Source organism: Castanea sativa, chromosome 11 (genome assembly GCF_040712315.1).
Source record: "Castanea sativa cultivar Marrone di Chiusa Pesio chromosome 11, ASM4071231v1".
NCBI classification, from domain to species: Eukaryota; Viridiplantae; Streptophyta; class Magnoliopsida; order Fagales; family Fagaceae; genus Castanea; species Castanea sativa.
The window spans coordinates 8,799,650-8,824,826 of NC_134023.1; the positions used below are offsets into that span (position 1 = coordinate 8,799,650).

Below are 25,177 nucleotides of genomic sequence, written 5' to 3' on the forward strand. Positions count from 1 at the left end.
TAACCCTATTTTTAATTTTTTAAGAATAAGAATTATCTAATTAAATTAGGGATATTTTTTACATTTTTTGAAATACTAACTAACTTTCTAAATCATCTTAATATATATAGATAACAAAAAAAATATTAAAGAATTTTGACCTAAAGGCAAAAGTATTAGTGAAATAATTATGAAAGTTACCATAATAGTAATACCCTTATACCACTTAGGTGGATCCATTTTAAATCTTTTGGGTGCCGTGGAAATAGCACCCCAAATTTTGAATACCAAAAATATGGAAAATTTTATCTTTAAATTATAAAAATATGAACTAACAAACAAATAAAATATTGAAGTGAGTTTTAGTTGGTTCAAATGGTAAATTTTTTTATAGAATTGATGTTTGGGATCGTACATAGAGTTGTTGGGAGGGTCTTGCTGATCAGTTTGTAGTAAGAAAATTTTTTTTTTTTTGGTCAAAAATTGATAAAAATCAATAAATAATAATGATATATGTTAAAGAGCGATTAAAATTATTAAAAAAATAGATAAATTTGATATAATGCAACTTTCACACTCTACGAATCTACTAACTATATAAATTTTTCAACACAGATTTATTCAAAAGTCAAGCTTAATACAGACTATACAGTCCACTTTTAGGAAACAGAAGGGCGTCCATATGAGAAATGACCTGGTAATGGCATGGTCTTTCCGCACCGGTTGCATCCAAGTTGCTCGGATGTTTTATTAACTTTGAAATCTTCAAACAAAAAGACTTGAAAAAGGTAGACTCACTTTTTCTTTCACTCTTTATTTCACAGAACAAAGAATATCTCCACTCCTAACTAACTCAAATTTCAGAAGAGTTCTTCTAATTCCCAGGATCAAATCATGTCATTAATCGGAGAGGCTGCTTTATCCTCCTTGTTTGGGGTGCTGTTTGACAAGTTAACCTCCTCTGATTTGTTGAAGTTCTTTCAGCAAGAACAAGTTAATGCTGACCTCAACAAGTGGAAGAAAATGTTAATGAAAATCCATGCAGTTTTGGATGATGCAGAAGAGAAGCAGGTGACAAGTAAGTTTGTGAAGATTTGGCTGGATGAGCTGGAAGACTTGGCTTATGATGTGGACGACATCTTGGACGAGTTTGCTACTGAAGCTTTGCGACGTGAGTTGAAGCCTGAACCCAACAAAAGTAAGGTACAGAAGATCATCAATGCTTGTGTTGGTTCGAATGGAAGTTTTGCTCGGACGATGCAGTCCAAGATTGCAGAGATTGACTCAAGACTGCAAGGAATTGTGAAAGATAAGAATGATTTGGAATTGAGAGAAACCAATGGGGGAAGGACTAAAACAACAAGATCAAGGGTGCCCACAACTTCTCTGGTGAATGAACGTCATACTTACGGGAGGGATGAGGATAAAAAGGCTATCATCAAGTTATTGCTGAGTAGTGAATTTAGTGATGCTCAACTCTCTGTGATTTCCATAGTTGGTATGGGAGGGCTGGGTAAGACAACTCTTGCCCAACTAGTCTACAATGATGAGGATGTGAGCCATTATTTTGACTTGAAAGCATGGGCTTGTGTTTCTGAAGATTTTGACATTGTAAGGGTGACAAAAGCAATTCTACAATCTGTTACTTCTAGTCACTATGAAACTAATGATTTAAACATAATTCAAGTCAAATTGAAGGAGAAATTATATGACAAGAAGTTTTTGCTCATTCTGGATGATGTTTGGAATGAAGACTATGATGATTGGACTAAACTACGTTGTCCGTTTGAATTTGGGGCTCCAGGAAGTAAGATCATTGTCACCACTCGGAATTACAATGTTTCATCAACAATGGGAACTACTCCGGCTTACGAGTTGGAAGGGTTATCAAAAGATGCTTGTTGGCATCTATTTAAACAACATGCATTGGGGGCAATAGATTTTATAGTGCATCCAGAACTTGAAGAAATTGGTAGAGAAATTTTAAACAGATGCAAGGGGTCACCTTTGGCTGCAAAAGTACTTGGAGGCGCTTTACGCACTAAACGAAGTCCTAATGAATGGAAAAATGTACTAAATAGTAAGATTTGGGATATTCCAAAAGAAAAAAAGGGTATTATTCCGGTTCTTGAAATGAGCTACCAATACCTCCCTTCACATTTAAAGAGATGTTTTGCTTATTGTTCACTATTCCCAAAAGATTATGAATTTGAAAAGAATGAGCTTGTCTTGTTATGGATGGCAGAAGGTTTGGTTCAAGAAACAGAAAGAAACAAGCCAATTGAAGATCTTGGTGCTGAGTATTTTCATGATCTAGTCATGAGATCATTCTTTCAACAGTCAAGCAATAATGAATCACTCTTTGTCATGCATGATCTCATCAATGATCTAGCTCAATGGGCAGCAAAAGGCTTGTGCTATAGATTGGAAGATACTCTTAGCAGTAACAAGCAATCCAAGATTTCTACAAAGGTAAGACATTTCTCTTACATTCCATGTCAGTTTGATGGCATCAAGAAGTTTGAAGACTTGCCTATAGATATGCATCTACGAACCTTTCTACCCCTACCAAGAAATAACATGTGCTACTTAACAAACTATGTTCCTAATTGTTTGCTACCACAATTAAGCTGCTTAAGGGTAATATCTTTATGTGGTTATGAAATCATTGAGCTACCAAGTTCAATCGGTAATCTGAAACATCTAAGATACCTCAACCTTTCTCATACTTCAATTAGAAGTTTACCAGAATCAACAAGTTTGCTATATAATTTGCAGACATTGATGTTGAAAGCTTGTCACAAACTTACAAAGTTACCGGAGAAAATTTGGGATCTAGTTAATCTTCGGTATCTCGACATTACAGATACCAATTTAATTAGAGAAATGCCGGTGGGAATAGAAAAATTAAAGAATTTACATACACTATCTAATTTTGTTGTGGGGAAAGATAGTGGGTCCAAAATAGGAGACTTGATAAACTTAGAGTTTCTTCGGGGAAGACTTTGCATTTCAAGTTTGGAGAATGTTCTTGATGTTGAGGATGCACGAAGAGTCAAATTAAATGGTAAGAAGAATTTAGATGCATTAGTTGTCAAATGGGGGTTTGCACCTAAAGGTTTACAATATGCAAGCATTGCAGTAGATATTCTTGACATGCTACGACCTTGGACAACGGTGAAAGAACTTTCAATTGATGGCTATATTGGTGTGAAATTCCCAACATGGATAGGAGATCATTCCTTTTCTAATATTGTGGACTTAAAGATTGTTAGATGTGAAAAATGCATGTCCTTACCCGCTATTGGACGTCTATTCTCCCTCAAATTCCTTATCATTAAGAGCATGTCTAAGGTGCAAACCATTGGTCCTGAGTTTTATGGGGAAGGTTGTTTGACACCTTTTCGATTCTTAGAAAAGCTTCACTTTGAGGATATGCAAGAATGGCAAGATTGGATTCCTTGTGGAGTTGAGTACGGAGATTTCCCTTGCTTGCGTGAGCTTTTTATCTCTCAATGCCCCAAATTGCAAGGAAAATTGCCAAACCATCTCCCATCATTGGAAAACTTTTCTATTAAATATTGTGAGCAGTTGGTTGTATCAATTCCAAGCCTTCCAATTCTCCAAGAATTAGAAATTGTGGGATGCAAAGAGGTGGTGAGCAAAAATAAGGATGAGTTATGCTTGCTAAAGTCAATTATTTTTTCTATTCCTGGTCTTAAAAGCTTAACAAAAGAGTTCATGGAAGGGTTAGGAAAGGTAAAAAACCTAAAGGTAATCGACTGTAATGAGTTGACATCTTTGTGGCAAGATAGTCTCATGTCCCTTGTTAAGTTGGAAATCTGGTCATGCCCTAGTCTCATCAACATCAGCTTGACGTCTACGTTAAAGACACTGTATATTAAAGGTTGCGGTGCTTTAAAATCTTTGCCAATGTCCAATTGTACAAGCTTGGAATATGCAACTATTGAGCACTGTAATTCTTTAATGTTCATTTCAAGACACCAGCTGCCTCCAACTTTGAAAAGGCTAGAGATACAAAGATGTGTGAATTTGCAGTTTTTGATAGATGAGGGAGAGGCTTCTTCTTTATTAACGAAAGAGGAGAGTATTAAGAGCAACGCATCACTTCTTGAGCACTTGTATATTAGTAATTGTCCATCTCTAAAATGTGTATCATTGAGAGGGGAGCTATCTGAGAAGCTTAAACACCTTGAAATTTGGACATGCTCAAAGCTGACATCCTTATCATCAAGAAACCAGTTACCTATGGCTCTTAAATACCTTCAAGTATATAATTGCCCGAAGTTAGAGTCACTGGCAAACGAGTTACCCAATAATGCGTCTCTTGAATATCTTAAAATCAGTCATTGTCAAGAGATTAAATTCTTACCGGAAGGCCTACACAAACTCAACCACCTCAATGAGATCCACGTTGACAACTGTTGTAGTCTTGTTTCATTTCCGGATGGAAGGTTTCTCCCTACTCACCTGAGAAAAATATTGATCACTAACTGTGTGAAACTAGAGGCCTTGCCCCGCATGCATAACCTCACTTCTCTTCAAACATTATGTATATATGAATGTACAAGCACTGTATGCTTTCCGGAAGACGCCTTCCCTACCAACCTAAAGGAACTTTTGTTGAAAGGAGTGACTAACTGTAAGCAAGGATTGAACAGACTCACGTCTCTTAGACGTCTCACCATTTATGGTAATGGATTTCAAGATTGGCAGTCGTTTCCTGAGGAGGAGGATGATGGGAAGATGATGATGCTGCTACCTACTTCTCTCACCTCTCTTTGGATCCTAAATTTTCCAAATATAGTGTTACTATCCTCCAAGGCCTTTCAGAACCTCTCTGCTCTTGAAAAACTGTATATCGACAATTGCCCTAAACTCGCATATCTCCCAGAGGGCCTGCCTCACACGCTTCTGAAGCTTTATGTTTACAATTGTCCAGTGCTGAAACAACAATGCAGGAAAGGAAAAGGGCAAGAGTGGTTGAAGAAGATCAACAACATCCCGTTGGTTAAGATTGATTACCAGTCCATCTATGAGCTGGAGCAGGACGAGGAGTGATAATTGTGTAAAACAGAGAGCATTTATGCAATATGATTTTTAAAAATCCGAACCCTCTGCAGGTGTTGCAGCAGAGCCTATCTTCTAACTGGAATGTTATTTCAACTAGACATCATTCCTTGCGCAGATGATTGAAGCATTGTCACCTATGCGCTGCAGATGGGCAGGTATTTCATTAAGCAATTATGCTATAAAATGAAATATAATAGTTTCGTTAAAATGTGTACCAACCTTGTTAATGATATTGATCATTCCATAACTTGTTTATATCCTTATGCTTTTCTTGGAATGCAAGAGCCCTTTAGTTTGGATAAGATTCCAGAATTATATCTTAATTTATTGAATCAAATACCATTGTTAATTGGTTCTCTATCATGGGCGGAGAGATGTCTACCTATGCTGATATTTTTCTTCTACTATTGTTGTTATTGCAGCCACTCTTAGGAATCTCTTTTCTTTTCTTTTCTTTTCTTTTTTTGGGTGGGTTAATTACTCTTTTGGCAATTTAAAAATGCAGAAGTGAGGCCATGCATGAAGGGAAGGCTGCCAATGCTTCTCAAGTTCTTAACTATTACAAGCACAAGGTCATGATCTGTCAAGAAGCAAAGCTGGGACTCATTCTTTAAGAAGTTGTCAACCTCCTTTTTGCAAGTGGACAAAATTTCTTGATTTTTGAGATCGTCAACTGCTGAAATCAGTGGACGTTAGTACCAAAAGAGTTTCTAGTGAGGAGCAAGCTTTCTATGTAAAGGTTGAAAGGGAAACCAAATTGCAATGGGCTTTCATGGTTTGATGGCTTAGGAGAAATCCATAGTCCCTCTTCTGACAATTTTGGAAGCCTTATCCTTTGTACTTATGAAAGGCAGGGTGGCTGCACTTGTACTTACCAGTAGCTCTGAGGATTGCAGCTTTTGTTGTAGAAAGTAAACACCTCGCTGGGAGATATAAGTTTTTAAGAAATACATTTCTTGATGTGTTGCATCGAGATTTTCTAATTGGCGACTGTCCAGTGCTGAAACAGCACTGCAAGCAAGGTAGAGGGCAAGAGTGGCTCAAGAAAGGCAGAGGGCCTCGTGTTGATAGGATGTGCATCTATGTGGTGGAGGAGGAGCAGCAATAATTGGGCAAAACAGAGAGCAAATGTACAGAAATAAGCATATTTACTCCTAGGTACATCATTTAGAAATTGGTACCTCTCATCCTCTGTGTGTGTATATTCATGCAATATTATTTTTAAATATCTGAATCCTAACCCTAACTAATGCTTCTAGTATTGCAGCAGAATCTATCTTCTCAAATTACAAAATTTGGAGGTATGATAACCTTTTGGGTTGTAAATGTTCAATTTTTATTTTTACTTTTTTCCTTTTTACTATTCAACTTCTGCCACTTTGGATTTTCAGCTCAACAATTGTCCTTATTGAAGAAATTAGAGTTGTAATTTTTGGTGAGTGTTGCTTCAGATTGTGTATTTATAAGGCTGATTAAAGTGGATTTTGTGTGGGCATATATCATCGTGATCACGATTTTCATTTCATTCAATAAAATTCTAATTACTTATCAAAATATATATATATATATATATATTGGTGCAAGATTTTTTAACCTTAAGAGGAATTGCTTTTGTATTTTTCATTGGGGGCCATTTAGAATGTGCCTTAGTAAGATAAATTTTGGTCTCACTACCGGATTATAGTGATCTTATATGTAATACTTTATAACCCCACCTCTTGTTCTCTCTCTTGCTTGTTTCTTGGTTTGTGCTTCCATATTATTTTTCTTTTTCTTTCATCTTTAGTATGTTTATTGAAAACGTAGTAACTAGTAAGTAAGAAGAGGGAGTTATTGTAAAACTGGTAATAGACATCATATTTGCGTTGGATTTTCCTTTGGTAACAGAAGAGATGTAAAGTTGGAATGATGATATTAATTAGAAAGTAAACTCTTTGAGCGAAAGAGTTTCAAGTAAATTGGCTTGGACCGCAACTATGTGATTCAGCTGGTTAGACAGGAATGCTCGAGTATATAAAGACAATGAAAAAGTAAGAGGCAATAGTCCAATCAATCATATGGCAAATTGGCCAGTGTTAGATGCAGGCTTTCTATGCAAAGATTGAATGGGGAACCAAATTGCAAGAGGCTGCTTTTGTTGGATGGCTTAGGAGTAATCCATAGTCCTTAGACAATTAATGAAACCTTATCCTTTGTACTTATGAAAGGCATGGTGGCTGCACTTTTACTTACCAGAAGGTCTGAGGTTTGTAGCCTTAGTTGTGGAAAGCAAACACCAATTTGGGAGATACAAGCTGTTAAGAAAGACATTGCTTGATCTGCTGCGTCAATTTTCTAAGCTCCCAGCTTAGTAATTCTTCAGTGTCCTGTTTGATGCATATAGCCTGGTCCTCTTTTTATGCAACTTTTATGTTAAAGATCGTATGTACTAATTACAAGTTTCAGGCTTACCAGTTAAAAAAAATATCTTTGTGGATTCTGTTGACTAACCACCACTTTGACTAATAAGTTGAAAATTGTTGTTTGAATCTTTACTTTCAGCCATCAAATAATCCTGGCTTAAGAATAATCTGGACATTGTACTTGAAATCATAGCTTTAGGACATACCACTATGGTGAATACTAAATTTCATTATCTGGTAAGTCCATCATTTTAATCCCTCTTTTGGAATTTTTCTTGATAGTGAAGCACGAAAATTTTAGCTTTAATTTGTAGTTTATTTTTCATATATATATATATATATATATATATATATTTGTAGTTTATCTTACTCAATTTCATTTCAAATTTTCAGCTTCTTTATGATTGATTGTTGGATGCAAAGTGGGCCAGTCATCCAGCATTAGATTGATTTATTGGATTCTTGCAAAGATGGTCACAATAGCTAAAGTCTGGCATCAGGTAGTAAAAAAAAATTTTGCTGGTTTTTTTTTATCATTTTTAACTGTGAAGGTCAACTGAAATACAAAAGTTAATCAGTAAAAGAAGGGTCATATCCATAAAGATATGACCACTTTCATATCCACTTTCAAGGATTTCACAATGGACCAATAAAAGAAGGGTCAATACTTCTTCGCTTGATGAGTATTTGGGTGCAGTTTAAACCTCTCACTATACCTCCTGACCTGAGCTGTCAATTTTAACTTATTTAATAGTTCCATTCAGTAAATGCATATTAATAGGAGGAACTTTGATGCAGCTATTGAAGAAACGAAGCAGCCTATTTGTAAGGATACATCCCCCAACACAAGGTATAATATTGAAAACAACACTCAAGAACCTGAATTTATATCTTGCTGACATGCAGTGTTTTTAAAAACAAACTCTAATTATAGGGTAGACATGAGATTTAGATTAAAATGAGAAATTATGGCTTCAGATTTTTATTTGTTTGAACTGGATTCAAGTTTTTTAATTTTAGTAAGACAAGATGATTTGCCTGATTGCAAGTTCTATATTGTGCTGTGGAACATCTTTACCAGTGGGCATATATGGAATGGAGGGATGGCATTTTAATACTATGCCTAACTGGAATGTTATTTCAACTAGACATTATTCCTTGCTTAGATGATCAAAGCATTGTCACCTATGTGCTGCAGATGGGCAGGTATTTCATTAAGCAGTTATGGTATAGAATGAAATATAGTAATTTCAGTAAAATGTGTACCAATCTTATTAACAATCTTGACCATTCCTTCAAATATGCACATTTTTACCCTTTCTTTAGAATCCAAAAACCATTTAGTTTGGATAAGATCTTACAGTTAGATACTTAGATCTGAGTTTATTGACTCACATTCCATTAATAATTGGCTCTCTGTTTGTGTGGGATGCTGATTCTCTTAGGGCTTGTTTTATTGGCTAATAACTCTTGGGTCAATTTAGAAGTGCAAAAGTAAGAGCATGCCTGAAGGGAAGGCTGTTAATGCTTCTAAAGCTTATAATGGAAGTTGTAAACCAATTGGAAACGATTTGTTGATTGTTAAGAATGACAAGTGCTGATTTCAACAGAAGTAAATACCAAAAGAGAATGTTGCTGTTATGATTGGATGGCTTAGTTGAAATCCATAGTCCTCTATTAGACAATTTGTGAAGCCTTGTCCTTCATATTATGAAAGCCAAGGTGACTGCACATGTACTGAACGGTAGCTCTTAGGTTTGCAGCCTTTGCTATGGAAAGCAAATACCAAGCTGGGAGATACAAGCTGTTAAGAATGACATTGCATAATGTACAGCATTCGCAATTTTCTAAGCTCTCAGCTTGCTAATTCTTCAGTTTCTGGTTTGATGTACAGAGCCTGGTCCTCTTCTCATGCAACTTTTATGTTAAACTTACCACCATATGTACTGACGACAAGTTCAAGCTTATCAGTTTAAAGAATATAGTTAAGGATGCTGTTAACTTACCACCATTTTGACCAACAGGTTGAAAATTGTTGTTGAAACTTTACTTTTGTCCATCAAATAATCCTGGCTTAAAGAATAATCAGGATAGAATTGCATATTGTGCTCGAAATCATAGCTTTAAGATAGACATTATGGTGAATACTAAAGTATACTACCTAGTAAGACCATCATTTTTTGTGTCTCTTTTGGATTTTTTCTTGATAGTGAGAGCACAGAAATTTTATCTTTCATTTTTAGTTTATCTATTCATTAAAAAAGGAGGAAAGATTTGTAGTTTATCTAACTCAATTTTTTTCATTTCAAATTTTCAGCTGCTTTATGATTGATGGTAAGATGCAAAGTGGGCCAGTAATCCAGCATTGGATTGATTTATTGGATTCTTGCAAAGATGGTCACATAAGCTAAATTTTGGCATCAGGTAGTAAACAATTTTGTCTTGGTTTCTTATCTTTGTTAAGTGTGAAGGTTAACTGAAATACAAAAGCTAATCAGTAAGGAAGACACATTGACTGATTTATGCTATTTGGGAGGGATTTTGTTGCAGATATTGAATGAAGCAAAGCAGCCTTTTGTAAGAATACATCTTCCAACAGAAGGTATAATATTGAAAATAACACTCTAGAACCTGAATTTATATCTTGCTAACATTCAATGTTTTTCAAAACAAACTCTAATTATAGGATAGACATGAAATTAAGATATAAATGGGAAACTATGAATTCATATTTCTGTTTGTTTGATCCAGGTTAAGTTAATTTTAGTATGAAAAGATTGTTCACAATCATCACCTGATTGTGTTTCAGTGGGAACAACCTTTCCTCTTATTATATGATCCTTAAGAAGTAAAAAATCATTGCTGATGATAGATCTGGTTTCTTGCTTTGAAGTATACCTTATTAGCTGATTGTTCAATCTTTCTCTTACCTTTTCTTCTCCATTTTATTTTTCTATGTTTCTCTTTACTGTCCGTTTTATGGTTTGCCCAATTTGAATCTCTAATGAGCTTAAAGATTGAGGAAAGAAATTATTCAGGTCTGAGTGGGCAAACACCTAATTGAATTTTCATTTGTGTTCATGTAAATAAAAATATCAGTGCCCCTTTCTTTTATGTTTTTTATCTTTCGAATAGAAGCAAGTTATAGATAAGTACTAGAAATTTGTGGTGACTTTCATTTTCGAAGTTTTTTCTTTAGATTAGTGTATGCTATAGTACCTTCTTTTCCACAAATGTTACATGCAGTATAGAACAAGAAACCAAGGTCTTAGTTGTCACTGAATTTTTATTTGTAAATTTTCAGGCAAGTTTTACATTGGATATGTGATCTAAAGGAGGCTAACCAGTTATTATAGATATTCTAAACCATTGAAAACATGGAAATGGCAAAGCAGTTCCACTGATTTTGCAAGTCTGGTAATTACAAATATTTTTCTTGTCTTCATTTCATAAGGTGCCACTGCTTTATGTGTTCTGTATAATCTATTTTGGTCTTCGTAAATAGTATAGTGCCTCCACTCCCTTGATAACTAATTGGATCTTGAATTTCTCAACAGGCATCTGCAATTAATATAAGAAGTTTTTGAAAGCGAGCACCATAATGCCAAAATCCTTTCTGTCTTCTATAAATTTCCTGCCCATCGAGCTTGACCTGTTGTAAATTGTAATGTCTATCCTTCTAAGCATGTATATTAATGAGAAGGCTTATTAGGTTTGCTTTACAGCTTCAGATCATGGTAATGAATTAATGATGGAGCTTATAGTCTTTGAAATCCTGACTCAAACTATTCAGTGGTCAAAACTGAAAACTCTTACTACTTGAGAGATGTATAATAATGTTGCCACTTGGTTCTTTCACTTGCCTTGCCTGTCCATAAAAATTTCCCAATGAATACCTATTGGTTTGGGCTTCCAGAATCTTACTTTCTTTGACATTTAGTTATCCAAAGAATTTTTGGCTGTCATGGAAGATGGAACTTCTCCATTTTGCTTATTTATAGTATACACTGTTTAGCTTACCACATTAAAACATTTCAAATATAACCAATCTATATTGAACATTGCTTGTGTTGTATTATTATTAATTTTTTTTACAAGAAACCAAGCTTTATTAAAAAGAACTAACCTCAAATCATACAACCCAGAGCATCCTTTGTGATCACATATAGCAAATGATCAAGTAAGGCCACAAGGGTATGTTTTGGAAGATTCTTCAAGCAACAGTAGAGTCTTTTGATGGACCATAAATATGCATGGGGGACCTTAATAACATTCTTGAGCATTGGGATAAGATGGGGGTAGTGTAGGCGATACTCCAAACAATTTTTTGAGTGATTCCATGCTATTGACTTGGGTTTCAATGGAAACAAGTATACCTGGTCAAACTAAAGGTAGGGTCAAGAATTGCATCAAAGAGAAATTAGACGGGAATGTGCAATGATGCTTGTGAATTGTGATTTAATTTAGTTTCAAAAATTTGATGTAAGTGTATTCATAGACGAGTTTGTGGCGGTAAAGGGTGTGAATGCTGAATTCATCCCATTATAACATTAAATAAAATGCACTGATCCATATAGAATTTCAGTTTCATGTCCTTTTTTTTTTTTTTTTGTGATTAGAAGTAGGAAGTTTTTGTTCATTAATTTTGGAAATTAGAAAGTGTCACATGATCCACCCCTGATTAGTATGGGGCAGTGGGCAAGATTTGGGATTCTATTACTCGAGTCTTCACCTAATAGAAAAATTTTGGGAATAAGAAATGAAATTCATATTTAAAGATCTTATTTGTTTTTGGAGGTGCTTAACAATAAAATATATATTTTGTAGAAGATTTTTGAATTTCATTGAATTGGAGGAGGTGCTTTAGACAATGTTATGGAGAGGATGGGTAATATCCTGACCCAAATTATGTGATTATTGTTAATATTTTAACATTTAATTAGGTTAATTTAAAGAGTGAAGTCCCTAAGTGATAAGCTTGATTAACTATATGTTACTCTTTATCATCAAACGTCAATTGATTTTTGGTGTAGGACTATGGGTTCCACTTCTAATGATTGTGCTCTTTATTATCAAATCAAGACACCAATCAATTTTTTGTGTAAATAGGAATTGAACCCCAAATCTCGCATTCAACCATTAGAGATTTTACCAATTGAGCTAACTGGAATTTACAACTATATATTGTATAAGTAATATTATGTAATAGGGTAAAATATAGTCAACACATCTGATATTAGGTGAATAGTATACCAACCAAATCCAAGACATTTCAAAACTAACCAACTTAGTCTATAAATCCAACATAGTCACTCAAATGTTACTCATTTTTATGCTTTCTATTACATGATCAAATGCTAAATTTGTCAGTTTTAAAAATATTTTAGAAATTAACCCAAATTTCAGGACGTTAGCTGTATTTTATCTTATGGGCAAGTAATTATGATAACCTATCTATATATATAGTAATATAGGAGTATTAAAAGAGTAGGAAAACACATGGTTAATGTTGTAAATATGTTGAGAAATTCTGAAGGGTTAGATGCAGGGTTTCTATGCAAAGATTGAATGGGGAACCAAATTGCAAGAGGCTGCTTTCGTTGGATGGCTTAGGAGTAATCCATAGTCCTTAGACAATATCTGAAGCCTTATCCTTATGATAGGCATGGTGGCTGCACTTTTATTTACCAGAAGGCCTGAGGTTTGTAGCCTTTGTTGTGGAAAGCAAACACCAGGCTGGGAGATACAAGCTGTTAAGAAAGACATTGCTTGATCTGCTGCATCAATTTTCTAAGCTCCCAGCTTGGAAATTCTTCAGCATCCTGTTTGATGCATATAGCCTGGTCCTCTTTTTATGCAACTTTAATGTTAAACATTGTATGTACTAATTACAAGATTCAGGCATACCAGTTAAAAAACTATCTTCATGGATTCTGTTGACTAACCACCACTTTGACTAAAAAGTTGAAAATTGTTGTTTGAATCTTTACTTTCAGCCATCAAATAATCCTGGCTTAAGAATAACCTGAACAGCGTTGCACATTGTACTTGAAATCATAGCTTTAAGATATACAACTATGGTGAATACTAAATTTTATTATCTGCTAAGGCCATCATTTTTTTTTCCTCTTTTGAATTTTTCTTGATAGTGAAGCACGAAAATTTTAGCTTTAATTTGTAGTTTATTTTTCATATATATATATATATATATATAGTGTATCTAACTCAATTTCATTTCAATTTTTCAGCTGCTTTATGATTGAGGGTTGGATGCAAAGTGGACCAGTCATCCAGCATTAGATTGATTTATTCGATTCTTGCAAAGATGGTCACATTAGCTATATTCTGGCATCAGGTAGTAAAAACTTTTGTGCTGGTTTCTTATCATTTTTTAACTGTGAAGGTCAACTGAAATACAAAAGTTGATCAGTAAAGAAGATACATTGACTGAATTACGCTATTTGGGATCAAGGTTAATTGATAGTGTTTTTTCTCTCAAGACTCATATCCGCTTTCAAGGATTTCACAATGGACCAATAAAAGAAGGGTCAATACTTCTTTGCTTGATGAGTATTTGGGTGCAGATTAAACCTCTCACAATACCACCTGACCTTAGCTGTCAATTTTAACTTATTTTTAATAGTTCCATTCAGTAAATGTATATTAATAGGAAGAACTTTGATGCAGCTATTGAATGAAATGAAGCAGCCTATTTGTAAGGATACATCCCCAAACACAAGGTATAATATTGCAAACAACACTCAAGAACCTGAATTTATATTTTGCTGACACGCATTGTTTTTAAAAACAAGCTCTAATTATAGGATAGACATGAGATTTAGATTGAAATGGGAAACTATGGCTTCATATTATTATTTGTTTGAACTGGATTCAAATTTTTTAATTTTAGTGAGACAAGATTATTCACCTGATTGCAGGTTCTATATCGTGATGTGGAACATGTTTATCAGTGGGTATGTATGGAATGGAGGGATGGCTTTTTAATACTATGCCTGACTGGAATGTTATTTCAATTAGACATCATTCCTTGCACAGATGATCAAAGCATTGTCACCTATGCGCTGCAGATTGGCAGGTATTCCATTAAGCAGTTATGATATAGAATGAAATATATTAGTTTCAGTAAAATGTGTACCAATCTTATTAACGATCTTGATCATTCATTCAAATTTGCATATTTTTACCCTTTCTAAATTCTGGCATCAGGTAGTAAAATGTTTTGTCTTGGGTTCTTATATATCTTTGTTAAGTGTGAAGGTCAACTGAAATACAGAAGCTAATCAGTGAGGAAGACACATTGACTGACTTATGCCATTTGGGAGGGACTTTTGTTGCAGATATTGAATGAAACGAAGCAGCTGCTTTGTAAGAATACATCTTCCAACAGAAGGTATAATATTGAAAACAACACTCTAGAACCTCAATTTATATCTTGCTAACATTCAATGTGTTTCAAAACAAACTCTAATAATAGGATAGACATGAAATTAAGATAGAAATGGGAAACTATAAATTCATATTTCTGTTTGTTTGATCTGGATCTAAGTTTATTTTAGTATGACAAGATGGTTCACCTGATTGTGTTTCAGTGGGAACAACCTTTACTCTTATTATATGATCTTTAAGAAGTAAAAAATCATTGCTGATGATAGATCTGGTATATTGCTTTGAAGTATACCTTGTTAGCTGATTGTTCAATCTTACTTTTTCCTTTTCTTCTCCATTTTATTTTTCTATGTTTCTCTCTACTTTCCATTTTATGGTTTGCCCAATTTGAATCTCTAGTGAGCTTAAAGATTGAGGAATGAAATTATTTAGGTCTATGAGGGCAAACACCTAATCGACTTTTCATTTGTGTTCATGTAAATAAAAATATCAGTGCCCCTTTCTTATATCCTTTTTATCTTTCGAAACAGAAGCAAGTTAGAGATAAGTACAAGAAATTTGTGATCAATTCTTTCATTTTCGAAGTTTTGTCTTTAGATTAGTGTATGCTATAGTACTTTCATTTCTATAAATATAGAACAAAAAACCAAGGTGTTAGTTGTCACTGAATTTTTATTTGTAAATTTTCAGGCAAGTTTTACATTGGTTATGTGATCTAAAGGAGGCTACCAGTTATTATAGATATTGTAAACCATTGACACATGGAAATGGCAAAGCACTTCCACTGTTTTTGCAATTGTGGTAATTACAGACAGTTTTCTTGTCTTCATTTCATTATATGCCACTGTTTTACTTGTTCTGTATTTTCTATTTTGGTCTTTGTAAATAGTACAGTGCCTCCACTCCCTTGATAACAGATTGGATCTTGAATTTCTCAACAGGCTTCTGCAATTCCTATAAGAAGCTTTTGGAAGCAAGCACCATAATGCCAAAATCCTTTCTGTCTTCTACAAATTTCCTGCCCATCGAGCTTGACCTGCTTGTAAATTGTAATATCTATCCTTTTAAGCATGTATATTAACGGGAAGACTTATTAGGTTTGCTTTACAGCTTCAGATCTAGGTAATGATGGAACTTATAGTCTTTGAAATCCTGACTCAAACTATTCACTGGTGAAAACTCTTACTGCTTGAGCTGCTAGGTTCTTTCACTTGCCTTGCCTGTCCATAAAAATTTCCCAATGAATACCTATTGGTTTGGGCTTCCAGAATCTTACTTTCTTTGACATTTAGTTATCCAAAGAATTTTTGGCTGTCATGGAAGATGGAACTTCTCCATTTTGCTTATTTATAGTATACACTGTTTAGCTTACCACATTAAAACATCTCAAATATAACCAATCTATATTGAACATTGCTTGTGTTGTATTATTATTAATTTTTTTTACAAGAAACCAAGCTTTATTAAAAAGAACTAACCTCAAATCATACAACCCAGAGCATCCTTTGTGATCACATATAGCAAATGATCAAGTAAGGCCACAAGGGTATGTTTTGGAAGATTCTTCAAGCAACAGTAGAGTCTTTTGATGGACCATAAATATGCATGGGGGACCTTAATAACATTCTTGAGCATTGGGATAAGATGGGGGTAGTGTAGGCGATACTCCAAACAATTTTTTGAGTGATTCCATGCTATTGACTTGGGTTTCAATGGAAACAAGTATACCTGGTCAAACTAAAGGTAGGGTCAAGAATTGCATCAAAGAGAAATTAGACGGGAATGTGCAATGATGCTTGTGAATTGTGATTTAATTTAGTTTCAAAAATTTGATGTAAGTGTATTCATAGACGAGTTTGTGGCGGTAAAGGGTGTGAATGCTGAATTCATCCCATTATAACATTAAATAAAATGCACTGATCCATATAGAATTTCAGTTTCATGTCCTTTTTTTTTTTTTTTTTTGTGATTAGAAGTAGGAAGTTTTTGTTCATTAATTTTGGAAATTAGAAAGTGTCACATGATCCACCCCTGATTAGTATGGGGCAGTGGGCAAGATTTGGGATTCTATTACTCGAGTCTTCACCTAATAGAAAAATTTTGGGAATAAGAAATGAAATTCATATTTAAAGATCTTATTTGTTTTTGGAGGTGCTTAACAATAAAATATATATTTTGTAGAAGATTTTTGAATTTCATTGAATTGGAGGAGGTGCTTTAGACAATGTTATGGAGAGGATGTGTAATATCCTGACCCAAATTATGTGATTATTGTTAATATTTTAACATTTAATTAGGTTAATTTAAAGAGTGAAGTCCCTAAGTGATAAGCTTGATTAACTATATGTTACTCTTTATCATCAACCATTAGAAATTTTACCAATTGAGCTAACTAGAATTTACAACTATATGTTGTATAAGTGATATTATGTAATAGGGTAAAATATAGTCAACACATATGATATTGGGTGAATAGTATACCAACCAAATCCAAGACATTTCAAAACTAACCAACTTAGTCTATAAATCCAACATAGTCACTAAAATGTTACTCATTTTTATGCTTTCTATTACATGATCAAATACTAAATTTGTCAGTTTTAAAATATTTTAAAAATTAACCCAAATTTCAGGACGTTAACTATATTTTATCTTATGGGCAAGTAATTATGATAACCTATCTATATATATATATATATATATATATATAGTAACTTAGGAGTATTAAAAGAGTAGGAAAACATATGGTTAATGTTGTAAATATGTAAGTTATATAAGGGTAATTTAGTATTTCCATATGCACGCCTTTAACCATCATTATCAATTGATGACACATGTAATACCAAAATAAGCCCAAAGACCAACACCTGGCCTGTCCATCTCAATTTGGTCTCTACTCTACCTTCGCGAGGAAGGAAACTCGAACAACCGAGAAGGCAAAAGAAGTAGGAAGTTTTTTGTTCATTAATTTTGGAAATTATGAAGTGTCACATGTCACATCCATGATCCACCCCCCATTAGTATGGGGCAGTGGGTAAGATTTGGGATTCTATTACTCTAGTCTTCACCTAATAGAAAAATGTTGGAAATAAGAAATAAAATTCATATTAAAAAATCTTAGTTGTTTGTGGAGGTGATTAACAATAAAATATATATTTTGTACAAGATTTTTGAATTTCAATGAATTGGAGGAGGTGCTTTAGACAATCTTATGGAGAGAATGTGTAATATCTTGACCCAAATTATGTGACTAAATTATGTGATTATTGTTAATATTTTAACCTTTAATTAGGTTAATTTTAAAGAGTGAAGTCCCTAAGTGATAAGCTTGATTAACTATATGCTGTATAATTTTTATATGTTGTATAATTGATATTATGTAATAGGGTAAAGATTATCAAAAAAAAAATTGTAATAGGTAAAATATAGTTAACACTTTTGATATTGGGCCAATGCCTACAAAATATAAAACATTTTAAAACTGACCAACTTAGTCTATAAACCCAAAAATATTACTCATTTTTATGCTTTCTATTACCATGACCAGGAACCAAATTTGTCAGTTCTAAAATATTTTAGACATTAACCTTAATTTCAAGGTGTTTACTATATTTTATCTTTTAGACAAGTAACTATGAAATTTATACATAGTAACATAGAATAAAAAAGAGCAGGAAAACACGTTTAATGTTGTAAATATGTAAGTTAGATAAGGGTAATTTCGTATTTTCACTTGCACACCTCACTAGCCAATCAAATGAAGACACATGTAATACCAAAATAAGGCCAAAAACCAACACCTGGCCTGTCTATCTCAACTTGGTCTCTACTCTCTATACCTTCGCGAGGAAGTAAACTCGAACAACCGAGAAGGCAATAAGAAGCTCTCAGCTCCCTTTATTCCTTCAACAAAAACAATTCATTCTACCATTGTTCCCTTCAAATTTGGTAATACTTCTAACTACAAACTCTTTTCTTTTGTACCCATCATTTCTCCATGGGATTCTTAGTAATTGGGTTATTGGGTGTTTGTGAAATCAGAAAATTTTTAGAAAATAATTTGTTAAATTGTGTGATCTGCTAGTGGCTTTCTACAAGGTTTGAAATTTGGGTGTTGGGAATTTTGGAAAAACTGGTAAGATTGTGGTTTTGAAAATATATGTATATATACTTATATGATGTGTTATTAAGGCTTTGGAAGGAACTGGTTGTTCATTGCTTGAAGGTGTGTTGTGGTTGCTGTATATATATCATTGCATGTGATTAAATATTAAGCAATATTTGGGTTTTTTTAATTAACCAAAAAAATTCTGGGAAATGTTCTTCTTTCATTAATAGAATTGTTTTCATTTAAAATTTTGAAGAAAAAAAAAAGTTGGACATAGTATTTATTGGGAACTAATTGTTCATTACTTGAGGGTGTGGTTGTGGTTGTTGTGTATGAATCTTTGCATGTGATTAAAGATTAAGCAATATTAGGGTTATGCTGAAATTTTCTGTAATTTATTGGGTTTGAAAAAGTGATATGGATTGTTTATAAATGATGTATAAAAATTACTTTATGATTTTTGTGAGTAAATGTGTTGAAATTGCCACTGTGATAGATTCTGCGTTTGCGACGCGAAATAGTTGTATTAAATTCTATTTTGTGAGTTTGGATGTTTAGGGTAGTTCCTATGAAAGCTAAGAGTAAGACACTAAACGGTTGTAATGGAATTGCCCTCACAACAGCAATTTCTAAGTTGACTGCAATTCTGTCAGCGTGGATTTGAGTATGCTGGCTTGTATGATTTTTAATAAATCATGACTTTATGATTAGGCTCTGAGAATGTTGTGGCATGTACTAGACATCTATAAGAGTCACTCTGTCAATTGGCGTGAAAATTGGAGTGATTTGATTGCCCATTTGAATTTTGCAAATTTATCCTTCTGGAATTCACAGTAAACAGCAGGTGACATACCCATCTTTGGAATTTATTTCCAAAGCTAGGGTGTATGAATTGAGCTGCAAATTGGTATTCTTATCATTTGGTATGTCTAGAACCTAGATAAATTTTGTATGCCTTGGTTCTACTGTTTAGTTCACAAATGAAAGTTATAAGCTATGCAACTACATTTCTATATCAGTATCTGTGAAACAATGTGTGGTTGTATCAGTATGTTTGAAGTTTATGAAGGAAGTTTTATGATGAATTGTAATTGCCAAGTTGGTTGCTATGAGTTCCTTGAATATGATTTAAGGGCTTAGTAAGGATTAGTTAAGATAACATAAGAGAATTATGGTCATTGAGTGTTGATTAGACTATTGTGAGCTATGGTTGGAGTTAAGTTGAAACCAAGAGTAAAGTTAATTTAACTCCTATACTTGATTTAGGTGAAGCAAGGGAGGATAGGTGAAGAGATCTGCTTGAGACTCTAGCAACCCAGCTGCTGGATTGAGGTAATGGATTATGCCATGAAAATTTAATGGTCTATATTCTTAGTATATGTATTTATGTTCATCAATGCTTTTAGTAAACTCATATTTGATATTTTTTTACAAATGATGAATATGCATTGATTCAAAACCAGTTTTGAGATTCCTAAGTTATGATATGTTTGGAAAAAATAAAAGCTTTTAACTTAGTAAGGAAATGATTATTATGGATAAGTTACCCATATTATATGCATAGCTTATTATTTTTGGCAATTATTATATAAGAATATCTTTACTTATATATAAAAAAAACAATTGGTTTGCTGCATCTTTCAGGGAATTTGAGATTGTGAAAAAGTTACATTTCTACTGTTGGCAAAAATGTCAGAGGTGGAAAACAAATCTGAATCCATTAGTGGAGAAGAAAGGGTCAAAAAGGAAGAATTCCATGTTGAAGCGAAGACCAAGGATACTAAACCAAATGATGTGGTGGAAGAGAAGATGGAACTTGAATTGAAGACCAAATCAGTCAAGAAAGAAAAGCCAAAACATAAGGAAGACCAGAAGAAGAAACATAAGGAGGGAGATGAAGAGAAATCTAAGAAAAAGGAGAAAGAGAAAGAGAAGAAAAAGCATGAAGATGGAGAGCAGAAGCTGGGAGAGAAAGATGAACATGAAAAGAAGAAGAAAAAGAAGGAAAAAGAGCATGACACCATTACAGATGAAGAAGCTGGAGAGAGTCTGAGAAAAGAAGGGAAAACAAAAGAGAAGAAAGATAAGAAAGACGTTGAAAAAGAAGAGAAGAGGAAAGGGAAAATAGATGATAAAGAAAAGGAAAAAGAGGAGATGAAGAAGAAGAAAAATGATGGGGGTTCAGGGGATAAAGAAGAGGACAGAGAAGGGAGAAAGTCAGATAAAAAGAAAAAAGATAAGGAGGAGAAGAAGAAGAAGAAGAAGAAGCACAAAGATGAAGACACGGAGGTGGAAAAAGAGACAGAGGAAGGCAAAGATAAAATATTGCGTGTGAAGGAAGAGGATAAACACACAGAGAAAGTGGCGGATGAGAAACATAATGAGAAGGTAGACAATGAGAAAGATGAAATGAAGAAGAAAGATAAAAAAGAGAAGAATGATAAAGAAAAGAAGGTAAAATTCAAGGATGAAATTGAGAACGAGAAGGACAAGGAAAAAAAAGATGATGAGGAGGAGGGAGAAGAGAAAAAGACCAAGGAGAAGAAAGAGAAAAAGCACAAGGGTGAAGCAGACGAGGGAAAGGAAGATGAAGATGAGGAGAAAGAAGAGAAGAAGAAGAAAAAGAAGGATAAGGATAAGAAAGAAAAGAAGCATAAGGGTGAAGTGGATGAGGGAACAAAGGATGGAGATGATGAGAAAGAAGGGAAGAAGAAAGTCAAGGATGAAACAGATGGGGGAAACTGCAAACCTGAAGTTATCTCCAGGGATATTGAAATTGAAGAAAATATTAAAGAATCAGAGGGGGGAAAAGGGAAAGAGAATGAGAAAGATGATGTGAAGGAATGCAAAGAGAAAAAAAGAGAAAAGAAGGAAAAAGGTGAGAAGAAAAGAAAACTTGATGGGAAGGACAAGAAAAAGGGCATGGATCTTGTCAAGCTAAAGCAGAAGTTAGAGAAGACTAATGGAAAAATAGAAGCCCTATTAGAGAAGAAGGCAGACATTTTACAACAGATGAAAGAAGCTGAACAAGTTGAAGATGAGAATCCTGTTGCTACTGAGAAGCCCACAAATGTGGCAGAGGCCACTTAGAATGGCACTATCTACTACATGCTTTGCCCTATACCTTTTCAAATTATGTAATATATGTTGAGCCATAAATCTTTTAATTTTGTGTGAATAAAATGTGATAATTTTCAATATTTCAACACAGGTCTGGTTTTAAACATTTGTAAGTTAAAATTTTCTGATATGTAATAAGTTCTTATTATGGTCACATCATTGCAGATATGTTGTTAGGTAAAATAAAAATTGACATTGCTCAATTAGCAGGTGCCTGAATAAATTTTGTGCGTTTGGACCTGGAAGAACAAACAAAGAATCCTGTGTCTCCCTCGTCACATCACTCCAAATTTACTCACTTTTGTGGTTTGAAAATATTCATTGCTGTGTGATGATGCCTTGGCCAAAGAGGAAGCACTCAAGTCCAAGATTTTGTCAAATTAGAACTACCCCTTGTTGTAATCTTCCCTCTTTCACAGGGAAATTCTGATGGTTATAGGCCTCTCAATGCAGTTTATTCATATTGCCTCTCCCTCCGTGTGTAAATTGATTATCTTGAACCTGAATGCACAATATACAACCCAACCAATTCAAAATAATTTGACTACACAATATACAACCCAACATGACAAATAAATGCAAGGGATAACATTTTTTCTAAAGGAGCATATAAGTAAATTACCGTCATAATCTTACTTGTATATGATTATTATCACGAGGAATATCAAGCTAGAATTAGGCATATTATCTTTCCATAATGGAAGGGAGAAACTCCCAACAAGCTAGAATTGCTTTGTCAAGGAAGAAGTTCACCAAGATCTCTTGCGAGAATAATTACCTTCAAATTTACCAATTATCACTTTTCTCAGATGATTTCTCCAGCTAGAAGACCACTGAATGTATGAACCATCTTCTTTAGCTTCTGTTTTATTTCGAAATTCGCAAATTCATCTGACAAAGGCTGAATATGTTAATGCAATTAATGATGAACAGCGAAACTTTAAAAAAAAAATTATATATATATATATATATATATATATATATATATATATATATATATATATATATATTGTTTCAAAATCTATCAATAATATGCAACTATCAAATGACCATTTATCTATGGATATTTGAAAGGTTGGCGTAAGTGAGAATGTGAGATTGAAGTTAATTCTCTTTTTATAAAATAAATAAATAAATAAAAAACTATGGTCATTAATTCAGAAAATTAGGTTAAACAGTATAAAAATATGAGAAAGAGTGAAGAAAAAAATGTAATGATATTTTTCTTTGATGAAGCTTCATTGGACTATAAATTCTATGAAAGTAAACTAAAATTTCAAATGATAATAATTTGAAAGGTTACATTGCCTAAAAAGTACAAATTCAGGGATTCATAAGTTTAATTCAAACTTGAAATTTAAGCCCACTAAGTTCAACACAACACTTGATTTAGTAGTTATTGTTTTTGGTAAACTGTAGAGCTTATAAAGGTGAGGACTATGTTCTTGTCCAAATTGAACAACCAACTCTTTGACATTTATGTTTCTAAAAAAAAAAAAAAAAACTCTTTGACATTTATGCTCTATGGCAAAACAAATTGACCCTGTTTGAATATAATTGAAATCATGATTTTAATATGTCTGGTTGTGTGTAATTGTATGCAACAATAATTAGCAAAAAATAAAATTGCTTATCTGACCACCCATGGCCGTCACCCAGCAAACTAAAAGCTTCAAACAAGTTTCTCATTCTTTTATGAATCTCGGTCTTGATATTTAAAGTACCAAAATTGAGAGGAAAAAAAAAAACAACAAAACAACATAAATGGAGAATAGTACTAGTTATAAAAATGGAGAAGAAAACAAATCCCTCCTCCCAAATTTATGCTTGTAAATTTATTTCACAAAAAAAAACCTAGAGTCCAAGTATGAAAAGCTCTTAAAATGGACCATGCTGAATCCTACTAATGGATCCCGTCACTTCCCACTTACAAATAACTAACAAAATGACCTTGTCAAATAATTCTAGGGTTAATTGCATTTTTCTCACTCAAACTCTGTGGCACTTTTCAATCCCCTCAAAATTTTAAAATTGAACAATGTCCCCCTGAATCATTGGAAATTACCAAGTTATTTACTAAAATTTCTAAATTCCATTAAAGGAAGAATCTAATTGATATGGGGATGGGCTAAAAGTTTACAAACAAAAAGTGCAGATCTTGCCTGCAACCATTTACATAAAACTAATTGACAACATTTTGTTTGTATGATTACATATGAATAATGGCATGACCACCAGAAAGTTACATGACAGTAAATAACAATGGAAGGTAAACAAAATAGTAAGCATAAGAATTTTCAGATGACATCAAGAACAAACATGCATATGAAAATACATACATGTTTACAATATTAAGAAGTTGCAAAGGGTATGGATCACAAAGATGATCAACTCTGTATAAACTGAAGATTTTTTATTAGATTGTGAGAATCATCACCTTATTCTTATTGTAATGAATGTAAACTTTTTTTTATATTGAAACTGATGATTTAATGATATTAACATGGTCACAGTTGGTACAGACTTCTTGCACCCTTGAAGGAAGGCAGTTAAGCCAGACGAAATGGCTTCTACGTTTTCTTGAGTCAAAGAAGTTGGTGTCAATGCCACCTGCTGTTCATTGTTGTGGAACATATTTTATATATAACTAGAAGGTTGCCCGCGCGTTGCGCGGATAATGCTGTAAGCTTTTATATAAAATGGTTTTTGAAATTTTTGTACATATATTATAACATAAATGGTGGATATTTTCATTGCTAAGGTCACCTGCAATTATAGTAGAAATTTCAGAGCATGTAGGCATCTTTTGTTGTCTACCATCAGTTGATCGTAAACCAATTAATTGCAAGCATATATTATGCATATCAAACTCCTTGAACCTATCCCTTGTCATACGAAATGTCTAACTAAGGCATTGACCCTATGAAGCATCTTCAGTTGATCGTAAACCAATTAATTGCAAGCATGCATTATGCATATCAAACTCCTTGAACCTATCCCTTGTCATACGAAATGTCTAACTAAGGCATTGACCCTAAGAAGCATCTTCAATAATATTTTAACTATA

At 33.6% G+C, this 25,177-nt stretch overlaps 2 protein-coding genes across 3 annotated transcripts; both read left to right on the forward strand.

Annotated features, from left to right (window-relative positions):
* Positions 1 to 873: 873 nt before the first annotated feature.
* On the forward strand, positions 874 to 5,061 carry LOC142614829 (putative disease resistance RPP13-like protein 1). Its single transcript, XM_075787463.1, has one exon. It carries the CDS (start codon positions 874 to 876, stop codon positions 5,059 to 5,061), a length of 4,188 nt encoding a protein of 1,395 aa, XP_075643578.1.
* A 13,623-nt stretch (positions 5,062 to 18,684) lies between these two features.
* LOC142615487 (uncharacterized) lies at positions 18,685 to 22,264 on the forward strand. Of its 2 annotated transcripts, none has more exons than XM_075788228.1 (3): positions 18,685 to 18,830; positions 20,257 to 20,322; positions 20,635 to 22,264. In XM_075788228.1, the coding sequence occupies exon 3, from the start codon at positions 20,680 to 20,682 to the stop codon at positions 22,078 to 22,080; it is 1,401 nt and encodes a 466-aa protein (XP_075644343.1). In that variant the 5' UTR covers positions 18,685 to 18,830; positions 20,257 to 20,322; positions 20,635 to 20,679; the 3' UTR covers positions 22,081 to 22,264. The 2 variants fall into 2 exon arrangements, with proteins under 2 accessions (XP_075644343.1, XP_075644344.1); XM_075788229.1 differs by having other exon boundaries at positions 18,742 to 19,017.
* Positions 22,265 to 25,177: the final 2,913 nt, after the last annotated feature.

What these genes read in the sequence shown, in the direction of transcription:
- LOC142614829 (XM_075787463.1), top strand. Translation starts at nt 874, where the DNA reads ATGTCATTAATCGGAGAGGCTGCTTTATCCTCCTTGTTTGGGGTGCTG.
- LOC142615487 (XM_075788228.1), top strand. Translation starts at nt 20,680, where the DNA reads ATGTCAGAGGTGGAAAACAAATCTGAATCCATTAGTGGAGAAGAAAGG.